This window comes from Penicillium taxi (genome assembly GCF_028828555.1).
Source record: "Penicillium taxi strain IBT 34144 chromosome Unknown utg000005l_segment0_segment0, whole genome shotgun sequence".
Taxonomy (NCBI): domain Eukaryota; kingdom Fungi; phylum Ascomycota; class Eurotiomycetes; order Eurotiales; family Aspergillaceae; genus Penicillium; species Penicillium taxi.
In genome coordinates this window covers 4463956-4489795 of record NW_026643207.1, presented here as the reverse complement: position 1 = coordinate 4489795, position 25840 = coordinate 4463956, and the positions used below count along the sequence as shown (strand labels likewise).

Here is a 25840-nt window from a genome sequence, read left to right as displayed (position 1 = left end):
TGTGATTCAATGAGCTCGCAAGATTACTTCTGTAGTCCACTGGTGTATATGGCCCTGGAGAGTAAAATCAGCCCAGTATTTCTGACTTTTCTTCTCCCTAAACTTCACATAGTACAACTATACTCAAATAATCTCAGTAACGGTCAATTACACAAGCAATTAAATCATAATTGTCCGGAAGTTGGTTGTGGACTAAGATATAGATTTTGTAGAGTCAATCTTGTGATTGGTCAAAAACAGACACAGGAAAATCCGATCCGATATCAGATTCCATTCTACTCCAGTTCACTTCAACTCAGCGAACAACCACAAAAGAAAATATCCATAAAATGCGCAAGAAGCAAAAGACCCGTGGAACTCAGCGTCCAATTGCGAGACAACAACCTTCACAGCCTAAGGGGAACCTGAATGCAGGTGGCAATGTTAAGAAGGCGCCTCAGAAGAAACAGTCCGTGCAGCAAAATCAGAGGCCTATTATTCCTTTTTTGAGAGGGGATCGAATCTTGCTAATTGGAGAGGGTAAGCTGAATTTTTATACTTGCTTTTGAGATCCAGTTTATATATAGCATCTCATGCTGGATATGGTTTCATACTGCTCTGGAGATTTGGTCTTGACTGGTCAAACTATCTCAATAGAATTTTAGAGACTAACATGCTCCTAGGTGACTTCTCTTTTGCCCGATCTCTAGCAACACAATACAAGTGCCGCAATATATGCGCTACATGCTACGACTCACAGGAAATGCTGTTCGGCAAATACCCTCAGGCCGAGCAGTTTATCCAGGATATTCAAGCCAAGCCAAATGCCAAACTAAAGTCTTCAGATTCAGATGAATCAGACGGAAAAGAGCAACAACCTACAGAGATAGAAACGTCAAATCCTCGCTCATCCTATCCAAAGGTGCTCTTCTCCATTGACGCTCGCAAACTAGGCGTCCAAGGCGGCGGTGGCAAAGAAGTAAAAATTGGCTTCCCGCGCCGAGAGCGTAAGCGCCCTGCTTGGAAGACTCAGCAACAGAGCTTACCTCCCCAGGGTGGACCATGGGATGTCATTTGCTTCAATTTTCCGCATGTAGGTGGTCTGTCGACAGATGTTAATCGGCAGGTTCGCGCGAACCAAGACCTTTTGGTCAAGTTTTTCAAAGCGTGTATTCCTTTGCTTTCAACGGCACCTGAACCGGCTGATTCGGATGATGAATGGGAGGATGACGACGACGAAGAAAATGAAGATGAAGAAGATCCACAGACAAGTGGAAAGTCTGTTCGCACTGGACCTGGCCAGATCCTCGTTTCACTGTTTGAAGGGGAACCATATACACTTTGGAACATCAAAGATCTAGCTCGGCATGCTGGCTTGCAGGTGGTGACCAGTTTCCGGTTTCCGTGGACTTCTTACCAAGGATACTCGCATGCGCGCACGCTGGGTGAGGTAGAAGGTAAAGATGGGGGTAGGGGTGGATGGAGAGGAGAGGATCGTGAGGCACGTATGTATGTGTTTGAAGTGAAGCCCCAAGAAGACTACACCGGCAAGAAGAAGAGAGGCAGAGAAGACTCGAGTGATAGCGAGTAGATACGAGGGGAAAGAGGCTGTAAATTATACCGGCTGTGCTGTTCTCATGGCCTATATAATAGAATTGCCAATTCAATTTACTAGGAAATTATATTGAGAATCTGGGCCATAGCAGCCAATCAAAGTATCTAGGTAGTTTCCAACGAATGGGCTGTTAGTAAAAATATTTCAATTCCATAAAGTCGCTATAAAAAAACATGGTGAAGATATGACAAGAATTCCCTGGAGCTGCTGAAGATAATATGGTTAAGATATATATGGAAGTTTTCTCAAGACCCGTCGAACAGCATTTAAGAACTAGAAGATGGGCTGTTAAAATCCCAGTCTACATGATGTAAACTTTCTTCATATCACCCTCGGAAAAAACTTCGCCAGTCGTTGGGTCTTTGACCCGACCTGGATCGACTGATCCTAGGTTTTTGCTAATCTCAAGCAGTCGCGCCTTACCATAGACACGGCCATTGGGTAAAACGATCGGATCGTTTTCTACGTAGCTCTTCGAGTGATGAGCATATGGCATCTTCCGTGCAAGCTCATTCAGCTCCGTGGAGCAAATAGGACAAACTGATGTTGTTGTAGACTGTGAGTTTGAACTGGATGATGTGTACGCTGAGTGGCACAATGGCGTCTTCAGCGCGGAGAGACCGGCGGATAGGGCAATATGAAGCAGTGGCTGTGACGGTAACGATAAAAGCTCATGATGAGTCCTTATGAATAAATCGGCCAAACTGTTCCAGCGATCCACTGAAAACAAGGTCTAGTATCGTCAGTAAAGATCCTCCTCACTACCGTCAGAGCTGCACTATACCTTGTACGGCTCAGCTCGTGTATCCTGGGAAAAGACAAGCAACCCAGCAGCTCGCATTATGTCGTTATTTTGATTCTCTTGGTTCGAAGTGAGGTACTTCCTGGCATGGGCAATCGCCTCGATTCTCTTCAATGGGTCCTGTGTCCGGATCATCTCGATGTACTGCTGCAACCGGAGCTCAAACTCTAGATTGTGCTGTGGCAAGAAAAAATACCAATGAGATTTGTATTCAATGGCGGCAGGGGCGCATGATCTTACCTGGCTCTTCTTAAGCGCTGCTTTATTCTCAGCGCACCATTGCAGTGCATCTTTTGTCCCGCCCTGTCGCAAGCTCTCGACAATTCGCTGGCATTGGGTGAAAACCGCTAGGTCCACGAGATCTTCAATATCTCGCTCCTTTGCCAGCTGCTTTGCACTTTCTGAGTAACCCGATCGCAGCATGTGATCTACTAACAGCCGATCCAGTCGTACGCGCGACCATTGGTCATACTTGACATCAGCCAAGCTTGGGATCTGGTGCAGTAGCTCCAGGTGCTGAATGCGTTTGCGGGACTGAGCATGAATTTTCTTCTCCTCCTCTTGCAAGCTTTCCATCTTTCGCTTTAAGCCCTGCATGCGGGAAATCATGGCGTCGAGAACGGCAAGTGTCTGGTCGGGCGTATTGGTCTTGGAAAGTGAGGCGTTGGCCGCCTTTTTGAGGGCTGGAAGGACATACGCATCTTCTCGCTCAACTGCTCGCTGGACGGCCTTGAAATTGCGCCGGGCAAGTTCTTGGGGGACACGGAGGAGTGGTTGATCCTATCTGCAGATAAGCAACATGTTAATGACGTGGGTCAGACAGCTTACCAAGATGAGATGGCTTTCAGGATAGAGCTTAGTAGAGGTAACTTCAGCCATGACACTTAACCTGTATGCTCCAGCTTCCAAGAATTAATCGAATAAGGGAGTTGGTGGAGTGAGAAAATATCTGGAGATGGAGGGGAAATGCGGAGATTAAATGGCTACGGTCACGAGATCTACACTTTCTTATCCGGATTTAAGATGTTACATGAACTGACCTTAGATTCAAGCAACTATCAAAGATAACAGTAAATAACTTCACAAGTTCAAACCAATTCCCTTTTGACCCAGACTCCGAAGGAAAACAAAACTCAAATAATATGGTACAGGAATTGGACCGGTCGTAGGTCTTCCTGGACTTAGTCGCTTTCCTCGCTGTCAGACTCCTGCTTGGACTTTCGGCGCTCCTTCTTCTCCTTCTTCTCCTTCTTCTTGCGCTTGCGCTCAGCCTTCTCCTCGGCGGTCTCACCCTCGTGGCTACGCTTGCGCTTCTTCTTGTCGTCTTCATCATCCTCGGCCTCAGCCTTGGCGGGCTCCTCCTTGGCCTCCTCGACCTTGGCCGGGGCAGGAGCAGGCTCAGAGCCATCAAGAGGAGCGTTGAAGTCCTTGTACTCACTCTTCCACTGGGCAGGAGTGGCCTCGTTGGCACGACCGTATTTCTATAACATAGTAGGTTAGCACCCTCTAAGAAAAAACTTGAAATAAAGCGAGGAATAACTTACATCCAACTTGCCAGCAGACTTGAGCTTCTTCTTCTCCAGAGCAACAGGTCCCAATCCCCAGCGGCGGGGGTACAGATCACGCTCCATAATGCAACGCTTGACTTTAGCGACGACACCGTGGTCGCAAGTGGAGAGCTCGACGGTAGACATTTGGGCAATACCAATGGCAATAGCCTCACCCTTGGTGGTCATGAGGACAACCTCCTCATCGACCTCAATGCCAGCCTCTAAAATTAAGATTGATGATTAGCATATAGCTTGTCAATGCAAATGGAAGAGTATACTCACCGAAACGCAAAAGACCAGGAATCATCAGCTTTGCACCGTAGCAGACGGCATTGACAGCGCTATCCTTGACGACAATACGTTTGTATGAGGTGAGCAGGCTCTCGAGGGGGCTGATGACCTTGCGCAGGTAAGATTCATCGCGCTGGTTGTCGTAGATCCACTGGGCATCGAGGACATCATGCAAGGTAACCATGCCGCTAGACTCGCCCATAGCTCCAGAGCGCACACGACGCAGCTCCTGCATGTGGGCACCAACACCAAGAAGGAGACCCAAGTGGACACAGAGGGTACGGATGTAGGTACCAGCCTCACAGCTGACCCAGAAGACACCAAGGTGACGGTCGTTGTCAAACTCATACAGCTTGCTCTCGTGGATGGTACGAATACGGAGCTGACGCTTGACAGCAGAGATCAAGGGAGGACGCTGGAATAGAGCACCAGTGAGGGTCTCGAGAGCGCGGCGGAACTGAGCCTCACCACCGGGAACCTTGTCGTGCAGACGGATAACGCAGACATATTCCTTACCAGCACCCTGCTGGGACTTGACCAAGCGGGTAGCACGGTCAATGCAGACAATCAAGCAACCAGTGACCTTGGGATCGAGAGTACCACTGTGACCAGTCTTCTCGCATCTGTAAGACGAAAGCCGATTTTGTTAGTCTCTGTTTCATAAAGAGGAATTGGGCGAATATAAAGAGATGAGAGGGCATTTGCATTTACCTGAGGATTCGCTTCATCCAAGCCACAACCTCGTGACTGGAAGGGTTGGAGGGCTTGTCGAGGTTAATGACACCGGAGCTAATGTAAGACTTGAGATCACGGTTCAGAGGAGAAGCACCGGCAGGGATTGGGGTGAAGTGGCCGGTGCGAACAAGCACTGCGTAAATGAAGGTTAGCCCTCAGGTCCAGATGCGTGGATAAATTTTGCACATACGGTTGTTGTAGTTCTTGAGGAGGAGGGGCCAGTCCGCAGTGGAAATAGCGGTGCTAACCGCCTCGGGCTTGATGGAGTATTCCATCTCCTGGGTCTTTACGGCGGCCATGGTTAGTGAAGTTGGTGGAGGGTGCTGGTCGTAGACCAAAAATTTGTTCGAGGAAATTTTGCGAGTGCGGCAGCTCTAGTGACCAATCCGGTTTAGCGCCATATAAGATCATGTGACCATGTCAGTGAAATTTTGCCTTCTATGTAGTACAGTACTCTACAAATATTCTCCAGTAACAAGATTGTACTCTTTTAGTCAGATATCAGCAAAATTGGAAGTTCTAGTTTTCTAGTTATATTATGTGACATCAGTAATTTGTTGCCTGAGGCCTTGAATGAGGCCGGAGCATTCGATCTGATAGACTACCCTGAGAAAAAGTACTAGAGGAATTCACAAGGTAGCTAGATGAAAGTAGCAGCGAGACACTCAGGAGTAGTAGAAATTGAATTATCTGTTTGATTCCATGCTCGATTAAAATTTGCGGGAGAAATATCCAATAACGTGACAAGTGATCGCTTCCATCTTGAGAGTCTAGGAAACGCCGTAAAGTGCAATCTTTTCCTCCATTATACGATCCATCGATTTTAATAAGGTCGTATGAATAGCTAAGTATTCTGTGCCGTGTGCCGTGTACCGTGTCCTTTAATCACCACCAAGTCTACGTCCAGCGCCCCGGCTACTCCACGGGTTCTGAATTGAGGACGTCCAGCCTCCAGACGACGAGGAAGGGGGTGGTTGGGAAGTACGTGGGTTAAAAGCGCTACCGTATGGGCGAGTAGTTCCAGCATTTGGGGTGTATTTAGTCAAAAACCGCCTGACTGGAGCTGGCGTGTAGATGAAGTTTTGGCCACCACCAAACGTCGGGTAAATGCGGGTGAGGAAGTCATAGAGATGGGCAGCGACAATACCCATGGCATCACTAAGAACGGCAGCCGGTCCTGCCAATACCAGAGTAACGACCAGCATTGCCCATGGCAACATTTCCACAGGTATTTGAATGAACCAGAATGATGTCTTCCGGCCTCGATTATCCTGGGCGTAGATGTAGATGAATGACATGATCAATGCTATCGAAAGACACTTAGTTACCTGCGAGGGTATCAGGAGAAAGGGAGAGGGCTCACGGGAAGTGAATATCATATTTCCCACAAGGAAGCCTGCAGTAAGCTTGGGTGAGAGTCAGCATACTTGTGACTCAACCGGGCTACCATGAAAGTGATGAAGGGAAGATGATAAATTGAATGGTATTGGGAATCAAGAATAGATGTGTTATGTAGCATGTAGGGCACCAAAAAAACCGTGCGCAAATTAGGATCACGCACAGTTATCTCAAGGTAATCCCACCATTCCCACACCGCAAGTAGCACCAAATATTTTGCGAATTGACGGTGCTACCCGGGATGCAGGGGTAATCTCCCTCGCTTCCAGGAACCGCTTCAGCTAGTATATGGCTGGGCGGGCAGATAATGCGAGGTAACATGGATAGATCCAAGGAAAAAGCAAACGCTCTACCAAATGTACTTACCATGAGGTTGAAAGCTACAAACATCACGAAGATGAAGAAATCTCCAGGCTGACTGAACCGAGGGGAGCTGGTTTCCAATGCAGTACCATAGTGGTACACTATCGGCAGGTTAGTACCTGGGTCAGGAGACACCAATGCAGAACCAAGGCATCATACAGAAATAGAGATCAAAGAAGAAGCTGAGTTGTGGACCAGTTAGTAGGAATGGAGTGGCTAGCCGCCAAATCTCCGGAACAAACAGCTTAAGCATTTTGCTAGGCAGGAACACAACATAATATCCGCTAAGCATGCCACTGTATACCAGGGCTGACTGAATAAAAGTCAAAGCTGTAATTGTTCTAATAACATACACGCGTTAGTTCATGTGAAAAAATGATTAAGAAGAGATGAGCATACCTGGAGACCGGGGGTGCCGCCCAGAAGGCCGATTGGAGCTGGTCCATGGCTGAAGGAGAATTCAAAAAATGAATCTAAATTGTCAATAACTCAAAACTGTCATTACGAGAAGTATTGGAAGTTGATGGTAGGAAGGAGGAAGAGATGGAAGCGGAAAGAAATTAAATACGTGTGCAACCCGGCTAATCAGTTTATCCGGCCGGCGTTGAGCCTCGCTAGCAACTAGTGGTTAGCGCAACCCTGCCTAGTATATCCACCCTAAAGCAGTGATACTGATTTATGTTTATCAAGTTCATATTGAAAATCCTTTTGTGTTTTGTATTCCTTCATTTCCAAGTGGTTTTTGATTTTTAGGTGACCACATCCAGTTTATAAAGATCCTTTACTAAGTAGTTATATCTCAGATATAAGCGTCCATTATTTGAGATATTGATTTATTGCTATCATCCATAAGTATGCACGCTGCAGATCCATGCCTCATGTCGAATACAATTCAAAGACATTTAGTCTTTGCAGTGCCTCGAACTGCTAGACCACCATTTGGTCCCTCAATCCACACATCCCAACTATTATCGTTCTTGGGCTTTCCACAAACAGTCAGTTCCTCCTCCACAAATAATGGTGCTAAGTTCCTATATTCAAAGCTCTCAACCTGGACACCATGGCTGTAGAGTTGGTTTTGTAGCACACTCAAAAGCAATGTCAATGTCAATGGGCCATGTACGAGAAGATTCCGGTAACCTTCTTCGTTTTGCGTATAGTTCTTATCCAGATGAATCGAATGGGCATTGAATGTTAGTGCTGAGAAGCGAAAGAGCAGTGCTCCAGTGGGTAGAATACTATGACGAAATATAGCATCGGATGGTGCTTTTTCATGAGGTTAGCGCTTTCTCATGAAGATATCAATCTGTAGATCTCACGCTTGACAATGCGACTTGGTTTCTCAAATTGCGCCTGGTCTGACTGAATTTCTTCCGCAAATTTTTTGCGCATAAATATGAGATCCCGATTCTCAATGACAAATGACTCTCTAGGCTGTGCTTCGTCTTCGTGCCATAGCCGGTTCCATGTCTGAGTTTCTGTCTCTCCCTCGGGTACCGTCCCCATGCGTCTTTCAATGGTCACGATCACTCTCTCGGCCCCTTCCAGTCCTTTTACTGTCACGTTACGTATTGACTCAAGGCAGACTGCGCGGCTTCCATCGAGAAAAAGGCTTTTTTGTGAGAGCCTGATGTTCCCTCCTGCCCATAATCTCCGATTGAAAGGGTCGCCGGGGGTATGCAAAATATCTGTGCCGTCTGGGAGAAGTTGCGACAGAGTCACTTGGGGTGGGAAGTAGATCAAGTGATGTGCAACTGGGAGCTTTGAAGGGTTCGTGATGGAAGGTAAGAGAGAAGACACATCGTGAGACTTTGTTTTGGGGAGAAGGTCGTGGAGAGTCAGGTTTAAAAGGTGTGAAGGCTGCGGATGTAAGTAATCATAAGTCAGTGGGAGCTTCCGAGCAGTGAGCTCAATTTGTAGGCGATTGCTGAGTGAGGAATAAGCCCGACATTTCACTCTTTGCGCCAACAGAGATATCAGACTTGAATTCATAGATACGGTATCTATACCAAGTTCAAGGCAAAACCTCGGTCGTCGAGCTCGGAACGATGTAGCAAGTTTGCCTTGTTTGTTTGTTTGTGCTAACCTCACACCGCTCGGGAATAGGATCTACAGGAAATACTACGCATAAGCTGAAGAAGATGAGTTAAATTCCAGAATCCTTCTTTCTGAGACATTGTCTGTACCAAAACCACAAAGAAACCCATTCAAGTTGCCATCATGGCCGCAATTGGTCTAAAAGTGGCCTTCCTCGGCCCACCAGCGTCATTTTCGCACCAGGTAAGAAATATATTATTCTCCACAGCATCTAAGCTAGGAGTAATCAATCTCATGTCTTTGTTCTAATGAGATAATTTGAGCATTAGGCTGCGACCGCCGCCTTTAGCAAAAATTCGGCCAAGTTAATTCCCTATGTCTCGTTTGCAGATGCTTTTGCTGCTGTGCAACAGCAACAAGCGGATTATGCCGTGATTCCCTTCGAGAATTCCACCAATGGCTCCGTCGTCCAGACCCTCGATCTTCTCGCGGACCGTGAGGACCAGTACAATAGTGTCAAAGTTTGCGGCGAACACTACTTGACTGTACACCATTGTCTGTTAGTCCGCAAAGGCACATACCCGGGCGGTTGGTCCTCGTACGATGGCTCAATCACCAAGCTATATACACACCCTCAGGCCTGGGGTCAATGTGAAACATTTCTTTCACAGTCTTTCAAAGGCGTCGAGAGACAGGATGTGTCGTCGACGTCCAAGGCCGGTGAAATCGTTGCAAAAGAAACTGAAGAACGAAGCGCAGCCATTGCCAGCCGCTTTGCAGCAGAATACCACGGAGCCGATGTACTCAAAGAAAATATTGAGGATCGAGCAGACAACACCACTCGTTTCTTGATATTGAGGAATGTCCAGGCGAGTCGTTCAGCCCAGTTGGTATTTGACCAGTCCAATGTACCAACTAGTACGAAAAAGTCATTGATCTCGTTCGCGATCGATCACTCTTCGCCCGGAGCATTGGCAAATGTACTACTCATTTTCAAGGCTCATGGCTTGAATCTCACGAGCATAAACTCTCGACCAAGCTTGAGGCGGGCTTGGCAATATATATTCTTCGTGGAATGTGGAAGAACGCCCTCTGATGAGAACAAGAATGCTGTTACAATGGCTCTATCTGACCTTGAAAAGGTCACCGAGTTCTGCCGGGATCTAGGAACTTGGAAGGACCAACTTGGTGAGAGTGCCTAAGGGTATATATTGGCTGATTCGAATCATTGGAATGATTTTACGAAAGGGGGAGAAGAGAAAAGGCACATAAATATATAGATCAAGCTGTTATCAGCCAAATTCACAGAGCATTTCGGGTCATTTGAATAGATTCTACAGCATTTATTTTCAATTTTTGTAGATCTACCAGATACAGATTATAATAATGGAAAAGGAAAAGGCTAAGACTTTTCTAGACTGAAAATAATGCAACATCGAAAGCGAAGAAACAGAATATATTCTGAAACGGGCGAAATGATAACCCACCATCCGGCTTGAAGCACGGTATTGGCTAGTGACGAGTGATCATATGTTGCAGAGAATCACATCCAACCATAAAATTGCAATTTAAAACTCCTGTTCACCAGAGGTGACTATTTTACGGAGCTGGGATGAATCTGTGAACAGATTAGAAAACTTGAACTTGGAAGGAAAAGGGTTGTCACTCGCCTCCAAGGTGCTTTAATAAGCTTGGACCAGACTGGTCACGTAGACCTTTGGGGACGCCTGGATTTCATTCTTGGAGCCGCCTTCGTGATTCACGTGGCGAGCCGTCAGAACACTCATTGAGGGAGCTTCTGGCCATTCATCCTCGCTCTCTGCGAGGGCGCTCAGCCGTCAATCTGAAATGACAATCAGTATAATTCAAGGTATATATAAAAATCATAGAAAGGAAACATACCATCGTAGAACTCGTCGTCGTCACTGTAATCGGCAAGCTGTTCAAAGTTCACCTTGTATCGGAGAAGGGCACCGATACCACCAAAGCCCTTGACGAACTGGTTACCTTCGCTGGACCGGTCAGAAACAAACTCCAGGTTGGCACCGAAATCCTTGTAGTTCTCCGCGAGCCATTCAAGGAAGGAGCTAGAGTCAATGACCTCCATCTCAGTTCCAGTGTCCTTGTCAGTGAACTGCTCACGGTCGAGTTCTTGGGCCTTGGTGGTGTGGAGAACAACGTCGGTACCGGAGGAGGCCTTAAGAACCCATCGAGTAACATCCAGGTTCTCATAAACAATGAGGGTTTCGGCGGCACCAAGCTCAAGGGCCTTGAGAGTGTCATCGACGCCGTAGCAAATCTTGCCGGTGTCCTGACTAATCTCATCGAAGTAAGTGCCAATAAGCTTCTTCTCCTGGATAAACTTGACGCTGCTCAGAGTCTCTGCAGAGAGCTCAATAGCCTGGTTGAAACCATTGTCACCACCATATGACACGTCAACAACCTTGATGACCTTGGCCGCCAGACGTCCGTCGAAAAGATCGGACTGGTTAAGGTCGTTCTTGAAATCGGCGGAACCAGCCAGGACAATTCCAGCAACGTTAACCTTGTCGTTGGTGATGTAGTTCTGAACAGCCAACTCGGCAATCTTACGCACGTAGTTGTGACGCTTCTCCTCACGGAGACGGGCGAAACGCAGAGCAGATTGACCACCACGGCCCTAGAGTCAAATAAAAACATGAGCGATTGAAGCGGAAATGAGTCAAAAATTAGAGAAACCTACGTGCTTCTTGGGCAAATCTACCGAAAGTCGCTGAAGAACTTCACGGGTGTTACCGCTCAGTGTACCGAAGAGCGCACCGTTACCGTCCATGATGATGAAACCGAACTTTTGATCAGACTCCAGCAACTCACTCAGGGCTTCAGTATGGAACTTGTTGTCACAAAGGTATAGGGAGGTGTTGATGGGCTTGAAGGGCTCGAAATCGATATTGATCTTGCGCTCCTTTCCTTCCGAGGTAATGATTTCACCACAGTACACGACCAAGCCATTCGGGGGAACCTTGTTGTACAGTTTGAGACGCTGCTGGGTGGATGTGATAGCCGACAAGACGGAGAGACGGTTGACACGAGACTTAATGTTGGACGCAGTACCCTAAATTGGCACAGTTAGATGGAATGTTCGGAATGTGTATATGAAGAGGGGGTGACATACGTATTCTTCAGCCAACATCCGTGCTGCACGAGAAATCTGATCCTTCGGCGCTACATTCTGCTGTTAACTGAACGATCCAATGGAGAAGCAGAGAACAATGAAGGAGAAACATACGGATGATGAGCGAAATCATGGAAGTTCCATTTCCACGAGCGGATTCCAGGCGCTTGATAAGCTTGTTTACCTTCCAGATCTCGATGTTTTTCTCGGCTTCATTCGACTGAGGGTTGCTCATTTTGGGCGAGGCTCAACCAGAGCGAAATAAAGAGGCCTTGCCTGTCGACGCCTAAACGGTCAAAATGCGACCCAAAAAAAAAGAAAGGCTTGTTAACACCTGGTGAAAGGGGAGGTCAGTTGAAAGTTGACAGAGGAGAGTTGAAATGATTTGAAAAAATAAAGGGGTCTCTGTAGGGCACACACACCTTGTAGGATTGACGTAGATAATCGGACAGCAAATTTCCTCGTGTGGGGGTGTCGAGGGGTCGGTGTGCTGAGGTAAGCGTTTGACGCTGCGTTGTGTACCAAGAACTTGATTTGCCGCCCAAATGGTACTGCTAAGTGGGTACTCGGGACTTTCAAGGTAATTTAGAAATTTTATGGTGGCAATCGAAATGTTGATGTAGGCACATATATATTCTGCAATGAGAATATCAATGTCATGATGACTTCTGAGATTATGAAGTACATTCTATCCATGATATACTACGAACTTGGACAAATTCTACCTACTATCGTACTTAAATAGTTAGGTAAGTATATTTATGGAACTATTTATTGCTTGGGTGTCCATCCGAGTAAGTACGGAGTACGGAGTACATTTTGCTAATTAACTAACTAAATATTTATTTAAATAACTAATTACTACTTACTGTATGTACCGAGTTTTGTATGCCAGTTCTTGGAGTTTCCCTTCCGTATTAGTGCTCACCCCTCGCTGCTTTTGCTCACTGAGTAGAACTGAGTACGCCTCTGAGCGCCCTGATCAATATGTATTATATAAGCTCCCCGATCTGCTCAGTGAGTAACTATCAGGTGACACTCCGGGAGCACTCAGTGAGTACTTAGTGAGCGGTCTGATTCACTCACTGAGCGAACTGGGTGGCTGAATGTTGGAACCCTGAGTTTGGACCAAAGATTGCAGAAGTAATGGCTGTTAAATAGATGGAATGCTCAGCTAGAGTAAAAGTTCAAGAATTAAATATAAAAAAGGTAACGCCACAGGTGAGGCACCCACATATCAATCAAGGAAAGCCTCAAGGATAAACGAGGAGACTTAAAATCAAAAAGCAAGAAAAGACGACTGGAAGAAGACGAAGACTATACTGCCTTGGGAGAAAGCGCGGTAGCTGCTAGGTAGGCCCTGGAGATTTGACGAAGACGGCCCAAGTCCAAAACGAGTTGATTGTTGGCGTTTCGGCCTCCAACGACATATGGACTTAAGAGATCACCTCTCACGATGAAGAGCGGAGGCCTATTTACTTGCGTAGTTTTAGGGGCGAGCGAGAGGAAAACATCCCAGTCGTCAAGGCAGTGGACATGACCAACTATATTCTTTCCCCAAATTTCAAAGTACGGCCTGGACACCCTGACGGCGGATGGTGTACTTAACGAGGATGTAGCGGTTTGCGGTTAGGCTGCCGCCTTTTAGAAGGAACACTGCGTTAGCATGTAGGCTGCTATAGGTCTGGGACCAGCCGACCTCGAGCGCCATAACTGGGATTATACTTGGAAGTTGAGATCGAGGACGCATAGTAAAGTCAGGTTCTTTTTTGTCTCCAACATGTCCTCCGTGGGTCATTATGATGGTGGAGAGCTCCCAGCTCTCGGCTACTATTAGGTCGCCGGCGACCACCCACTTAAAGATTTGTTCATCGAGCCACTCTACAGCACTCTTATGCTAGGTTGTGGGTATCTTAAGCTCGATGATCCCTTTACCGAGAATAGAGGCCTTCCGGGCAGGGCAGTTCCTACTTTCGAGGAGATTTAGAAGAGCGTGTCCAAGGTTCGAGGTGACTCCGCCTAGCTTAAGGAAAGGATGGGAGTTATCAAGGAGCCATAGTAATAGCATAGTTTGTAGTGGAAACATTCGATAGAAAGATTTCAGGGTCAACAGTGTTTAAGGGTTGAGCACCAATGTCTCGATTGGCACGAGACTTTTCGAAGGATTTCATGCTTTGAGTAAAGCAGGTTTGGTTGAAGAAGTTGGATGTTATTGTTACAAGGAAGGAGCTTAATTGTGTGGAGGATCGACGCAAGTGACATCAGCCCCACTTAGTTAACTATCCTTAGGATTACTAAGCTCCTAGATCACTAAGGGAATTATTTAGTTAAATAAATAGTTGTGTTATTTAACTAACATGTTTGATAAAAACACTTCTGTAGCAACCTATGTTTTTTAAACACCAACCATACCGCCAATTCGATCTCAAAAGTCTCAAAAGTTGGTACAGCAAGAGGAACCTCTCTTATTAGCTATTAAAGCTTGAAAAAGATTTTCAATATCCATCTACTGCTACTGCGCGCGCTTTTAGTGTCCCAAAATGGCTGCTTTCCATGGATTCTCGAGGATTATCTCTTACGCATGCTATGCTAAGCGATATGGCCAATTTATTACTCCGATCATGGGAATTGATAACCTCTGACCTCCGAAAGTTGGCAAAAATTGGACAGAATTTGATAAGACACCAAACTCTCGCTACTCATCTCTCTTGTAAATACAATTATAAGAGAGCTATTTCTGAAGACTCTAGGGTTATTCTACGTTGTTTGAGTGTCACGGTACCAACCGTGACTCCTGTTCTGATCCTGAAGGTTTACTTACTAGTCTTTTGCATCTGTTGTACAGCGGTAAGCGTTCTGAATGCTCCAGGCCCCCGTGACACACCGAGTGATCACTGATCTATCACGATTCACATGATAGTAATAAGTAGCTCAGTGAGCTTGAGCCTGACCTCATAAAAGTGGCGGCACCTGAAATAGGATAGCCCTATCCGTCATAAATAGAAACCGACCTAAGTATTAGGGCAAAGAAGAAGATTTCAAGTTGCGACAAGTAAAAATGTAGTAGATCCATTGCGCCCTTATGTCCACTATGTATGCCCGATGGCAGTCAATATACAAAGTATGGAACAAAGCATAGATCTTCATACTTATCTGGTCAGCCCAGACTAAATCTACCCAGGATGGGCTAGTGTATGTCATTTGTTTGATATGTTCATGACAATCGAATCCCTAAGGTTAGACCATTGACTAGTCCACAAGTAGCTCTACTATACTTCAAATATTCAAACCTCAAAAGTATTAATCATAGTAGCCTTGAAAATGAGATAGAATGCACAACAGCCAGGATACTATCAACTTCCTGGGGTTCTGGCGGCCTAGTTCACAAAGTTGACCAGCTTTGAAAAATTATGCTGGTCCTATACTCCGTAGTAATTTGTTCAGTTGGAAGGCTACAAGGTTGAACCAATACTTCTAAGGTTGGTTGACATGAGAATTATATTGGTAGAATACCTGGGTAAGATATAGAATATCGAGCCAAGTCGTGAGCTTGAATGAAGATGAGTAGAAGAAACCTTGGAAGATTTTCAATCTTACCCTTCTCAAAGGACGTGGAAAATATGCAAATAATAAGAGAAGGGAAATAACAGTTGATATAATATCTAATACCCCCTGGGGCCTAATAAGATGGTTTTTAATAATCTATTTCAGCATTTTATGATATTATGATATGGTAGTTATCGGATTCCGCTGTGGAGAAGGTCTATGGATTGACTTATATTGATTACGGAGAACACTCCAGTTTATTTTACTATTTTTTTCTCTTATTGTGGATCTGAATCTAGATCTATCTACGAGAATAATTAAATGCCGAAACCATATTTCTCATGTTTCACAATCTCGAAAATCAAGATAAGTAAATGCTTATTACCAAAACATGACTACTTTGCCCTTATCAGCGATGAGCTTAACTACCCCCACAAGATCCCACTAAAGAAACCGAAGCTCAAAGCTCCATTTCCAATCTCGTTCTTATCTTCCACTTCAATTCAGGCTTTTTTTTCTTTTTCTATTTTAAATTCCCCTCCAACAACTTCTCAACATCATCTTGTGCTTTTGTGGGAGCGTTCATCTGAGGTTTGAAGGGAAGCAGAATGACTTCCGACGATATATATGATCATGAAAATAATGATTCCAACTTTGGTTCCGTGAGAATTTCCCCAGCTTCACGTGAGTACGACTACGGTCTTGGAGGCAGTCCCGACGAAGAATCATGGGGCCGACAAAGGTATTTATACTAGTATTAGCTTAGTTGACTCTTTTTTCAATTTGCTCATTTTGCCCTGAACAAGGTCTTCTTCATTCACCCGCTTGCGACAAGCTGGTGGTGTGAACAGCATCGATAACTTTGCCCGCTCTTGGCAGAGAGCTGCTGGTTTCCCCGAAGTCTTGCCACGACCCCCTTCGTTCGTACAAGCAGACGACGACGACGAATTTGGTATCGCTACAGGAATCGATAACACTCCCAGAGCCTCTTCTCAGATCCGAGATTGGGATGTAGATCGACCTCTCCTTTCCGAGGATTCGGGCGGTGAGGATGGCGATGAAAACTTCAGTCGCCACGGAGGGTCTAGACGTGGCCTGCTCAATACTGGCTTGATCTCCTCTTCCTGGGAGAGGAGCTACCCTACTTCATACGGCACTGTTGCGTCGCGCATGAGCGAATCCACTCGACGTCATGCCATTCAGTTTCATAGGGAACAAGAGATTGTTGCAGACGTAGTGGGAGATCCTGATCGCGAACCTCTTCTTCTCAAACATGTTCAGCATGAAGATGGCACAGAGGAGAACATGATTGTTGGACAATCAACTGTGCCACAAACAGTCTTTAACTCAGTCAACGTGCTAATTGGTATTGGTCTCTTGAGTCTCCCTCTAGCAATGAAGCATGCTGGGTGGTTATTAGGATTGTCATTCCTTATATTTTCTGCTGTGACGACTTCTTATACCGCCAAAATCCTAGCCAAGTGCCTCAATGTTGATAAGACACTTGTCACATATGCGGATCTGGCATATATTAGCTTTGGACATCATGCTCGTCTTGTAACCAGCTTCCTCTTCTGCCTGGAACTCCTAGGCGCTTGTGTGGCTTTGGTCGTGCTATTCTCTGATAGCCTGTACAGTTTGATTCCAGGCCTGAGTATATTGGAATGGAAAATTGTCTGTGGTATTGTGCTAGTCCCCTTGCAATTCCTCCCACTTCGTTTTCTTAGCGTGACTAGTATCCTGGGGATAATATCTTGCACATCTAGTAAGTGACTACCAATCTTCAAACTCGTGAGGTAAACCAATTGACCATTAAAAGTTGTTATCATAATCTGTGTCGATGGGTTAATCAAGCCCGATTCCCCGGGTTCTCTTCGACAACCTGCCAATACGTTCCTTTTCCCTGAGAACTGGGCTACCCTTCCTCTGAGCTTTGGTCTCATCATGTGTAAGTACAAGTCTTCTTTGGTAACACGTGTATATCTAATTAAAATCGCAGCACCATGGGGCGGACATGGCGTCTTTCCCAATATCTATCGGGACATGAGACACCCGCACAAGTATGGAAAGAGTCTTTGGACTACATATATTTTCACATTTTCTCTCGATTGTTCCATGGCTATAATCGGCTGGGTCATGTTCGGTGACGTCGTTCGTGATGAAATCACAGCAAACATCCTTAGGGATGACTCCTATCCCCAGCTTTTGTCTGTGGGCATCATCATCTTTGTCTCGATCATTCCTCTGACAAAGGTTCCTCTCAAGTAAGTAATGTGCTAAGACAGTTCAGATATACTTTGCTGACAAAGGAAATAGTGCTCGACCTCTCGTAGCCACATTTGAAGTTCTTTGCGGAGTTGGAGCAGGACATATATCCACTGATGGGCGAGAAAAAGTGGACAATCTCATCCGAGTATTCGTCCGAGTCTTCACAATAGCTCTCATTGTCGTCTTATCTGTGGTATTTCCAGCATTTGACAGGATCATGGCTTTCATGGGATCATTCTTGTGTTTCACTATTTGCATCATCTTCCCCCTGGCATTTTATCTGAAGATCTTTGGGAACCAGATCAGTCGGCGGGAGCGCATTCTTGATTGGTTTTTGCTAATCATATCCACAATATTGGCGGCGGTGGGAACTATTTGGGCGTTCTTGCCCAGGGAATTGATATCGGGGGAGGAACCTAGTAGCTGGTAGTTCAGCTACCACGCAGAATGACAGCAAAGTTGTTCCTTGTATGCCCGGGGTTGAGCATCTCTTTCTTAAAAGATCTGGGCTCGGAAACGCCCGTATGGTTCCACAGTTGATATATCAATTTGTTGGTTTTCCGGCTTTCCACAAGACGGAAACCCAGGCTAGCCATGATTTCAAGTAGCCTTTCTTCTGTCAAATAGCGCGAGTTATTGACACATGGCAAAGGCAGGACGAGAAATAGAGTAGGAGTGAATTGAATTGAAGATTCAGATGTTAAGAATTGGACACAGCGCTTTAACATATCGCCCCGGCCTGTGGCGTCCGGCACATAGTTCAGCACCAAGGATAGACTGATTAGATTGAAACGTTCATCCTCAGAAGCTGGCAATGGTCTTTCCATGAAATCTTGCTGCAGAATCCCTGGTTCCTGAGAATTCAAATCGATCCGCGTAACGTCCAAGGCTGGGGTTCGGGAGCAGGCATTCTTTGTGCTGAGTGCTCCAACCTCGAGAACTCGCAGCTTCGGAAGAGATGCCTTCCACTGGCTAAGCTGCGGCTTGATCCAATCAATAAGATTTTTGCTGGAATCACCACCACGGTCTAGCGATTGGCCTAGTTTGCTGGCGATCTGATAACTTTCCAATCCGCCATTGGCTTGAATTTGGGCATCAATGCTGCACACTCGGGCTTTGTCACCTGCCTGTGAAGCCTGAGTCCGTGCCTTAAGGAGCTGGTGGTGTGAGCGGATAAGTGTACGTGTAGCTTTGGAAGAAAGAGCTGCATGTTTGGTGGAGTTGGCAGTAGGCGGTCGACCCTTGGAAAGTAGACCCGGCCGTTTAGATCGTTTGGGTGCCATATTAGAGAAAGTAGCGTTATAATGTGGCTTCAAGCGAATAATGTGATTGACATGACTTGAAACTTGATCTTTCCGGTAGAAAAAAACTTGTAAATACCAAAATTCCTCTTTTCTTATCCCTTTCTTTTTTTATTTTCTTATTTCATATTAGAAAATTCTAAGATTGAAGGCAAATCGCGAAATGCGGGAGATGACTAAGCTGAGTCATGAATCACCTGACCCACAGAGCTGTAGGGTTTTCGCTTAACGAAGCCAACTCCAAATTGTTCGACTCACGACACTGCGACAATAACCACGACAGCGGACGACAGCCATGGCCCCTACAACCAAGAAAGGTATGTCTATCGCCATTAGGACTTCATTCATTATATCTGCGAAATTTGCGATATCGTTCAAGTACAACGGAGGGAGACGACGAAATGATAATCTTCAAAATTTCCACACTGTTCCCTGCATGAAAAAAAGAACTGGACAATTGCCTCGACACACCACATTTTCTCTACAACGCTCGACTATTCAGGATTATCACTTCATCCTTCCCTCCAAAACTTGATTGATTGCACCGGAATCTCAGCAAATCTCCAAATTTCACGAAATCAAAGAATACAACGCACACAAGAGACCATGAGACTAATCAGTCTCTATATATAGGCACCGCCTCCCGGGCTAATGCTGCCGCCAAGGCAGTTGCGAAGGGCGCTTCCGTATGTTTTCACCCAGAAATCAATTTGAATTGATTGAATGGATAATATTTGTGGGACTCCATACTAACATATCGGGAAATAGCTGCACAAGTCGCGCAAGGTCCGCACCTCGACCACCTTCCACCGTCCCAAGACCCTCCAGCTCTCGCGGACCCCCAAGTACCCCCGTGTCTCGATCCCCCGCCAGCCCGCTCTTGACGCCCACAAGATCGTTCTCTACCCCTTGAACACCGAGAGCGCCATGAAGAAGATTGAGGAGAACAACACCCTCGTCTTCATCGTTGATGTCAAGGCCAACAAGCGCCAGATCAAGGGTGCTCTTAAGCAGCTGTACGACGTTGACACCATCAAGGTTAACACTCTCGTCCGGTATGTTTCCAAAACAAAGTCAGACTGCGGTTGATCTCTCGACTGACTATATTTCTTTAGCCCCGATGGTTCCAAGAAGGCTTTCGCTCGGCTAACCGCTGATGTCGATGCTCTCGACATTGCTGCCACCAAGTTGGCTATTGTCTAAGGGTAGAAAATGGATTTCTTTGGGTTTGGGCGAACTTTGTTTTCCACCGCGGTGATTCTAAATACCAGCCAGTGCCTTGGCTGTACCCGCAGCAACGAGGGCTGAATGATTACAAAAAATAAGCTTTTCTGTCATGATCTAAGATCTGGTCCATTTCATTAGACTGTTTGTCTGGATTGTAGCTGTTTAGTAATCTGGTAGATATCTGTGAGTTAATAGGATCCGATAGATTCCTGAAACCTTTTCTTCGATCTATCATGGTATGTTCAAGTGTATGCTTTTTCTCTCTACCTATACACTCCCTAAGGCAATCCTTGAATGTGATTCTACTGTTTCTACTCCATATAGCGTTAATGATTCATTGCTTGATGCTGAATGTAATTTTGGCCCTTCTAAGTGGATGGAAATGGGTGTGCAAAGATTTCATTTACTTTGACTCTAGTATACAGACAACTCGTACTCATACCGGGTACCCCAACCCATCTATAAATTCATAACCAGCCTCAAAGAGGTATACACTGGCAATCCAGAGCCCGAATAGGAATGAAGTACCACATCCACAACCCAGAAAGGAATCATATCCTTCCTTGTGGCCACAGCGATAGGACGGACTATGTGGTTTTCACCGCCAGCACCGTCAGGGAGGATGTAGAGGAAATGGAAAGAGTTGAGGTTTTATTTAGTTTCCGCCACGCAGGTTCTCAAGGTGCTTCAGGATGTTCAGCTGAGTGTCCATCCAGCGGTCGACACAGTTCTGGGCGCAGGCCTCTTCGGTCCTGTCTAGGCCATTGAATGTGATCTTGCTGGTGATGCACTTCTTCCAGCATACATCATTCAATTGGTGGACCACTTTAAGATATACTATTGTCAGTTTTCCTGTATTTGTCACATATTCCGGTCTACCGGCTTTTACTTACCTTGCTGGATGGTCGCTTTTTGAGTCTCGTTGGCTAGGATCTTGTTCAGGTCCTGCTTATCGGATTCATTGAGCTTGGTGAGATCAATGTTGGTGTCCATTTTGAATGATAGATAGGGATTTTCGGGATTGGATAGATTCAACCTTTGGACGCAAAGCTCGATGCTCCAGCTTCGACCCAATATAGTAGGCGGTATATCGAGTGAAAAAGAGAGACACCGCTTTTGAACTGCCGGGGGCGCGTTACCTACTTTCAACTCTCTCCACCACCTTTCTCTCCTCTCACTCATCTCAACTCCCCTTTCTTTTTTGTTTTCGCTCTTGCATATTGATATTCTAGCAACCATGCCTCCCGTCCGCCGCTCGGATCTCTCAGGCGCCGAACGCCGTGCTGCCCGCAAAGCCCCTCCTGATGGATTTTCTGCTATCGAGGATACCATCCTCGAATTCCAACACCAGCAGAAAGACGCAGGCAAGTGTGAGGGGTTTAAGGAACTGTGGAAAGTCAACCACAAAAGTACGTTTATTTCTACCCTCTGCCAGACTTCTCCCAACTTTCCTTTGCAACATGCGCCAGGAACTAACTTACTTGAATGAGACAGAATCGCGATTCGTTTACGAGCTTTACTACAAGCCTGATGTCGAGGCAGGTGCCGAACCTATTTCCAGAGAGTTATATGACTATCTGATTAAGAAAGGTTATGCCGATCAGAGCTTGATCGCTTATTGGAAAAAGCAAGGCTATGAACAGGTATGAGGCTCATCTGACTAAAACTTTCTAGATGATAGTGCTGACTTGGATCTAGCTTTGCTGCACTCAGTGCGTTAAGAAGATGAAGGGTGGTACTAAGTGCATCTGCCGCGTGCGCAAGGACCATTTCACTGACAAGGATGGAGCTCCTGATTTCGCGTGCGTTACTTGCGGTTGCTCTGGCTGTGCCAGTGGTGACTAGTCAGTTCTAAGACAAGACAGCAGGGTTCCAGTTCTGAGGAGCAAGAAGATCAGAGGGCGTTCGGGTTTGTATTTCATATCAAAAAGATACCCATTTTTCAAAAGCAAACGTTTCAAAAGTATCCAGATTTCAAATTGCTACTTTAATCAATAGCGCCTCCGTATCCAGTTCCCAAGCCGTAAAAAGATAAGTCCCCTCCATAAAGTATCCCGAATCATAAAACCGTCGCTTGTTCATGTACATCTTAGCGTCGTTATTAAGGTCGTATCCAGGCCATTGTGGGCTCGGTAAAAAGGAATGTCAGAACCGCTTCAGCGTAGCCAAAAAAAAAAAAAAAAAAAAAAAAAAAAACGCCGAGAAAGCATAGGCCAGTAGATCGCTGGTAACATCCGTGTTCCAACTCCTCCATAAACGCAGAATCAGAAGAAAATCAAAAAGGAATCGATAAACGCAGGTCAAAAAGCAAAAAGGACAAGCTGGGGCATAATTTAAATGGTCAATAATCAGAGTCGTAAGCGCGGGGTTAGAATAAACAGACATAAGGATGAAACAAGTATGAAATGAAAAAAATAAGTCAAATGGCAAAAATACGGTACTCTGCTCCATTCAGAAAAGAGTAGTATTGCTGCGGGTGCTCAAATGCGGGCGTGAATGTAATGACTTGGGCTTCATCAGGTCATCCTTTTTGCCACCAATCTTCTGGAAGCCTTGTAGGAGATCAACGCCATCCACTTCGCCTGAGCTGTCGTTGCTTTCGTCAAAGAGATGGAAGGAGAAGAAGTCTTCTTGGCTGGCGTCTCCCGACATCTTCGAGGGCGAATCTGGGAAAACGGATGTCTTGGAGCGAGTCAACGATGGCACACCTAGCCTAGTGTTGACATTGCTGGAGGTAACGTCATACAAGGCCATACTTCCACTGCTCATGCGTTGGCGCTTGACGGACCGCTTCTCAGGAGAACCGTAGGAAACGGTGTTATCTGCGCTGATGTCGGCAAAGACATCAAAGCTAGTATGGAAATGATCTTGAGGAGTATAGTTCTCGTCATGAAGATTGAATGCGGGGCTCCATGGTAGATCCTCGTCGGTCAGACCCAAGTTCTTGATGGGCGAGTTCACCATCTGCTGGATTTTGCGGCGGTGATTGCGCAGATTCGTGTTTGGAGACACGGATGGAGGTGGTTTGGCGGGCTTCTTGAACTTGATCACCGGTGTCAATGGCGGAGGCAACATGCTGACGTACTGGCCACGAAGTGGGGAAGAGCAGGCCAGGGTGCATGGATCTTTGCGCATGGTGGACTGCCCAGGACTCATATCATGGGATGAGCTTCGAATGCGCGCAATCTCCTCCTCAGCCCGACCTCGCTTGATGCGCGGGGGTTCAATATCAAGATCAGAAGTGAGAATATGGCCGGCCTTGTTTGGTCTCATAGCGGAGGACTCTAAAGATGAGAAGTACCCGCTGTCATTCATAGCAAGTGTCTTGCGCTTGCGGGGACGATGTCCCGGTGTAGGGACCACTTGGCCAGGAGTGGGAGGTGTTCCTTGACGAGTGAATCGAGGTGGCGCAATGGGTGGAGAGGATCGAATGGTTTGTGGAGGTGATGAACGGAGTGGTGCGGCATGTGGGACCGTTGTGTGGGGACCCTCGTCAGTATCGTCCTGCAGTGCAGGGTCTGAAGCGGGCAGAGTTGCATCTGATGATAGATCAACTGGGGGAGGAGGTTTGGGAGGTGCTTGTTGGTGAGTTGGTTGTTGGTGGGTAGATTGTTGTTGGGTGGATTGTTGGTGAGTAGGTGGTGGAACCATCCAGGTGGTGCTGACACTCTGAGGTTGTGGAATAAGATCGCGCTGAGGAGCGGCAGGAAGGGGTAGGCTTGACATGGTGGCGCGTCGCACTTGCTTGTCCTTCAAGAACTGCTGTTCCATTCCTGTTTCAATAGCCCAGTAGTTACCCTTACCTGGGTCATCTTTGGGTCGCTCCTGTTTGATGAAGGCTTTGTTGAGACTGAGATTATGGCGAATACTGTTCTGCCAGCCAGGATCGCTGTTCTTGTAGTAGCAGAATGTATCTGAAATCCACTTGTAAATTTGCGCCAAGGTCAGGCGACGACTTGGGGCGCGCAAAATGGACATGCCGATCAATGTCGCATAACTGTAGGGTGGCTTGGTGCCATCATCTTCTACCGAAGGCATGGCATGTGGTTCTGGAATATGGCTCATTGTCGCGTCTTCGCACTTTTGCTTCTTGATGAATCGTTCCTTGAGAGGGGCAGCTTCCATGAGAGATCGCTTCATGGGGATCTTAGATTCATATGAGGGTTCTGGGAAGTCAGCGAAACTTCCATTTGAAGTTTCCTCAGGATGTTGATTCTCCTTTGATGAGTCTGGATTTACAGTGGAAAAGGTGGTGAATAATGCCGACTGGGGCATAGAAGAGTGGGAATGAATATTGAAGGCGGGTTTCTTGGCCAGTGAATCGGTGAACATGGGAGGTGCAGGCGCAGAGATGGGAACGAAACCGAGTTTGCGACCAAGGGAACCTTGACTAGGAACACCTTGTAATGGCCTGTGCGGGCGGGATGATGGATGGATTGAGTTTTCAATAGGCTGCAATGGTAGCGGTGAAGGTTGAAGTTGCGACTTGAGAATCGAAGCCGATGGAGCCAGAGAAGTATGCGCGCCGGAAGGCGGACGCGTTGATCCCATAGTTTAGATATGGGAAGATGCAGGAACGTCGCACAGATTCACTGACGCGTCTGAAACGCTTTCGCGACTTTGTTGATATTTTTTCTATTTTCCTTTCCCTCTTTTCTCTTTTTGATTATTGGGACAAATCGCGAAGTCGGGTAGAACGGAGACAACGTCAGCCCCAAGTGGTGAGATTCCGTAAAGAGAAATCTGGTTGAACCAATAAGATGATAGAAAGAGGAGTCTTCTTAGCCTCAGGCTGATAGTATTGATGTGATAGAACACGTTGGGCCGCAATAGTCCAGACTGTTGTAGAATTGGTCTGGGCGAGTCAAATCTGTTGAATTCATCCACGAGGGAATAGTTTCAAAAGAGAAAAAAAAAGAAAAGATGCCACGAGTAGAGGTCGTGTTCGTAATCTCCTGTATCTAACTTCTCAAACTACCTAGTGGTGACTTAGGTAGTAAGAAGGATGGGAAGTGGGTTGTGTAAGGAAGAGAGCTAAAAGGATCTAGGAAAAGGAGGGATCCTGGCATTTCACTCCCTTTTGTCTTTCCAATGCCCCTCCTTTCTTACCCTGTTTTTTTCATTCAAAGAGTTTTTTTTTTTAATCAAAGAAGGTCAGGGCCCTTGAAGTGGGGGAGAAAGAAGGATAGATTTGATAGTAAGATCAATTGACGGGAGATATTGTATGATCCGATATTGATACATGTAAGGTACTGTTATATGTAGACGCGTCACCGCGTTTTGGTATATAAAGTGGGAACCATAAATACCAAATATACGGTATGGATATGACAGTACCAGGTAAAGTTACAGTACAAAAGGAGGAAATCCCTTGCTGGCATTCGATCGGCATGAAAAGTGGTTCTAGTGGAGACTGAAGACCTTGATTTTAGTCGATCCACATAATCATCATAAGGTAGAGATTACCTATAGCCAGATCTATATTTAAAGTTGGTTTAAACGTATCAGCCCAGTATTTCGGATATAATGTACCCTTTAGTTCTAGCACGGAAATCTCACCTTATTTTTCGATCC

General features: G+C 46.1%; 14 protein-coding genes across 14 annotated transcripts; 5 read left to right on the top strand and 9 right to left on the bottom strand.

The window, feature by feature from the left end:
- Positions 1-329: 329 nt before the first annotated feature.
- N7495_008946 (25S rRNA (uracil2634-N3)-methyltransferase) lies at positions 330-1570 on the top strand (the record flags this gene model as incomplete). The annotated part of the gene is made up of 2 exons (XM_057211597.1): positions 330-519; positions 663-1570. The coding sequence occupies 2 exons, from the start codon at positions 330-332 to the stop codon at positions 1568-1570; spliced, it is 1098 nt and encodes a 365-aa protein (XP_057061140.1).
- Positions 1571-1895: 325 nt separating this feature from the next.
- N7495_008945 (FYV10 family protein) lies at positions 1896-3275 on the bottom strand (the record flags this gene model as incomplete). Its single annotated transcript, XM_057211596.1, has 4 exons — positions 1896-2327; positions 2379-2573; positions 2637-3176; positions 3225-3275. 4 exons carry the CDS (start codon positions 3273-3275, stop codon positions 1896-1898), a joined length of 1218 nt encoding a protein of 405 aa, XP_057061139.1.
- Positions 3276-3577: 302 nt separating this feature from the next.
- cbf5 (pseudouridine synthase CBF5) lies at positions 3578-5271 on the bottom strand (the record flags this gene model as incomplete). Its single annotated transcript, XM_057211595.1, has 5 exons — positions 3578-3877; positions 3941-4167; positions 4229-4860; positions 4949-5105; positions 5163-5271. The coding sequence occupies 5 exons, from the start codon at positions 5269-5271 to the stop codon at positions 3578-3580; spliced, it is 1425 nt and encodes a 474-aa protein (XP_057061138.1).
- A 582-nt stretch (positions 5272-5853) lies between these two features.
- On the bottom strand, positions 5854-7179 carry N7495_008943 (uncharacterized protein; the record flags this gene model as incomplete). The annotated part of the gene is made up of 5 exons (XM_057211594.1): positions 5854-6278; positions 6336-6378; positions 6737-6834; positions 6893-7074; positions 7133-7179. 5 exons carry the CDS (start codon positions 7177-7179, stop codon positions 5854-5856), a joined length of 795 nt encoding a protein of 264 aa, XP_057061137.1.
- Positions 7180-7625: 446 nt separating this feature from the next.
- N7495_008942 (uncharacterized protein) lies at positions 7626-8713 on the bottom strand (the record flags this gene model as incomplete). Its single annotated transcript, XM_057211593.1, has 2 exons — positions 7626-7999; positions 8053-8713. The coding sequence occupies 2 exons, from the start codon at positions 8711-8713 to the stop codon at positions 7626-7628; spliced, it is 1035 nt and encodes a 344-aa protein (XP_057061136.1).
- A 240-nt stretch (positions 8714-8953) lies between these two features.
- On the top strand, positions 8954-9972 carry N7495_008941 (prephenate dehydratase PHA2; the record flags this gene model as incomplete). Its single annotated transcript, XM_057211592.1, has 2 exons — positions 8954-9013; positions 9100-9972. 2 exons carry the CDS (start codon positions 8954-8956, stop codon positions 9970-9972), a joined length of 933 nt encoding a protein of 310 aa, XP_057061135.1.
- A 480-nt stretch (positions 9973-10452) lies between these two features.
- Positions 10453-12159, bottom strand: N7495_008940 (translation termination factor eRF1; the record flags this gene model as incomplete). Its single annotated transcript, XM_057211591.1, has 5 exons — positions 10453-10589; positions 10673-11429; positions 11493-11864; positions 11925-11974; positions 12039-12159. The coding sequence occupies 5 exons, from the start codon at positions 12157-12159 to the stop codon at positions 10453-10455; spliced, it is 1437 nt and encodes a 478-aa protein (XP_057061134.1).
- A 1329-nt stretch (positions 12160-13488) lies between these two features.
- On the bottom strand, positions 13489-13722 carry N7495_008939 (uncharacterized protein; the record flags this gene model as incomplete). The annotated part of the gene is made up of 1 exon (XM_057211590.1): positions 13489-13722. One exon carries the CDS (start codon positions 13720-13722, stop codon positions 13489-13491), a length of 234 nt encoding a protein of 77 aa, XP_057061133.1.
- A 2356-nt stretch (positions 13723-16078) lies between these two features.
- N7495_008938 (putative transporter) lies at positions 16079-18168 on the top strand (the record flags this gene model as incomplete). The annotated part of the gene is made up of 5 exons (XM_057211589.1): positions 16079-16154; positions 16306-17235; positions 17290-17418; positions 17470-17734; positions 17787-18168. 5 exons carry the CDS (start codon positions 16079-16081, stop codon positions 18166-18168), a joined length of 1782 nt encoding a protein of 593 aa, XP_057061132.1.
- Position 18169: 1 nt separating this feature from the next.
- Positions 18170-19021, bottom strand: N7495_008937 (25S rRNA (adenine2142-N1)-methyltransferase; the record flags this gene model as incomplete). The annotated part of the gene is made up of 1 exon (XM_057211588.1): positions 18170-19021. The coding sequence occupies one exon, from the start codon at positions 19019-19021 to the stop codon at positions 18170-18172; it is 852 nt and encodes a 283-aa protein (XP_057061131.1).
- A 313-nt stretch (positions 19022-19334) lies between these two features.
- N7495_008936 (60S ribosomal protein uL23) lies at positions 19335-20242 on the top strand (the record flags this gene model as incomplete). Its single annotated transcript, XM_057211587.1, has 4 exons — positions 19335-19356; positions 19673-19725; positions 19808-20094; positions 20155-20242. 4 exons carry the CDS (start codon positions 19335-19337, stop codon positions 20240-20242), a joined length of 450 nt encoding a protein of 149 aa, XP_057061130.1.
- A 679-nt stretch (positions 20243-20921) lies between these two features.
- N7495_008935 (Tim10/DDP family zinc finger protein) lies at positions 20922-21259 on the bottom strand (the record flags this gene model as incomplete). The annotated part of the gene is made up of 2 exons (XM_057211586.1): positions 20922-21091; positions 21160-21259. The coding sequence occupies 2 exons, from the start codon at positions 21257-21259 to the stop codon at positions 20922-20924; spliced, it is 270 nt and encodes an 89-aa protein (XP_057061129.1).
- Positions 21260-21503: 244 nt separating this feature from the next.
- N7495_008934 (BUD31 family protein) lies at positions 21504-22111 on the top strand (the record flags this gene model as incomplete). The annotated part of the gene is made up of 3 exons (XM_057211585.1): positions 21504-21675; positions 21761-21909; positions 21965-22111. The coding sequence occupies 3 exons, from the start codon at positions 21504-21506 to the stop codon at positions 22109-22111; spliced, it is 468 nt and encodes a 155-aa protein (XP_057061128.1).
- A 606-nt stretch (positions 22112-22717) lies between these two features.
- N7495_008933 (forkhead box transcription factor) lies at positions 22718-24817 on the bottom strand (the record flags this gene model as incomplete). The annotated part of the gene is made up of 1 exon (XM_057211584.1): positions 22718-24817. One exon carries the CDS (start codon positions 24815-24817, stop codon positions 22718-22720), a length of 2100 nt encoding a protein of 699 aa, XP_057061127.1.
- Positions 24818-25840: the final 1023 nt, after the last annotated feature.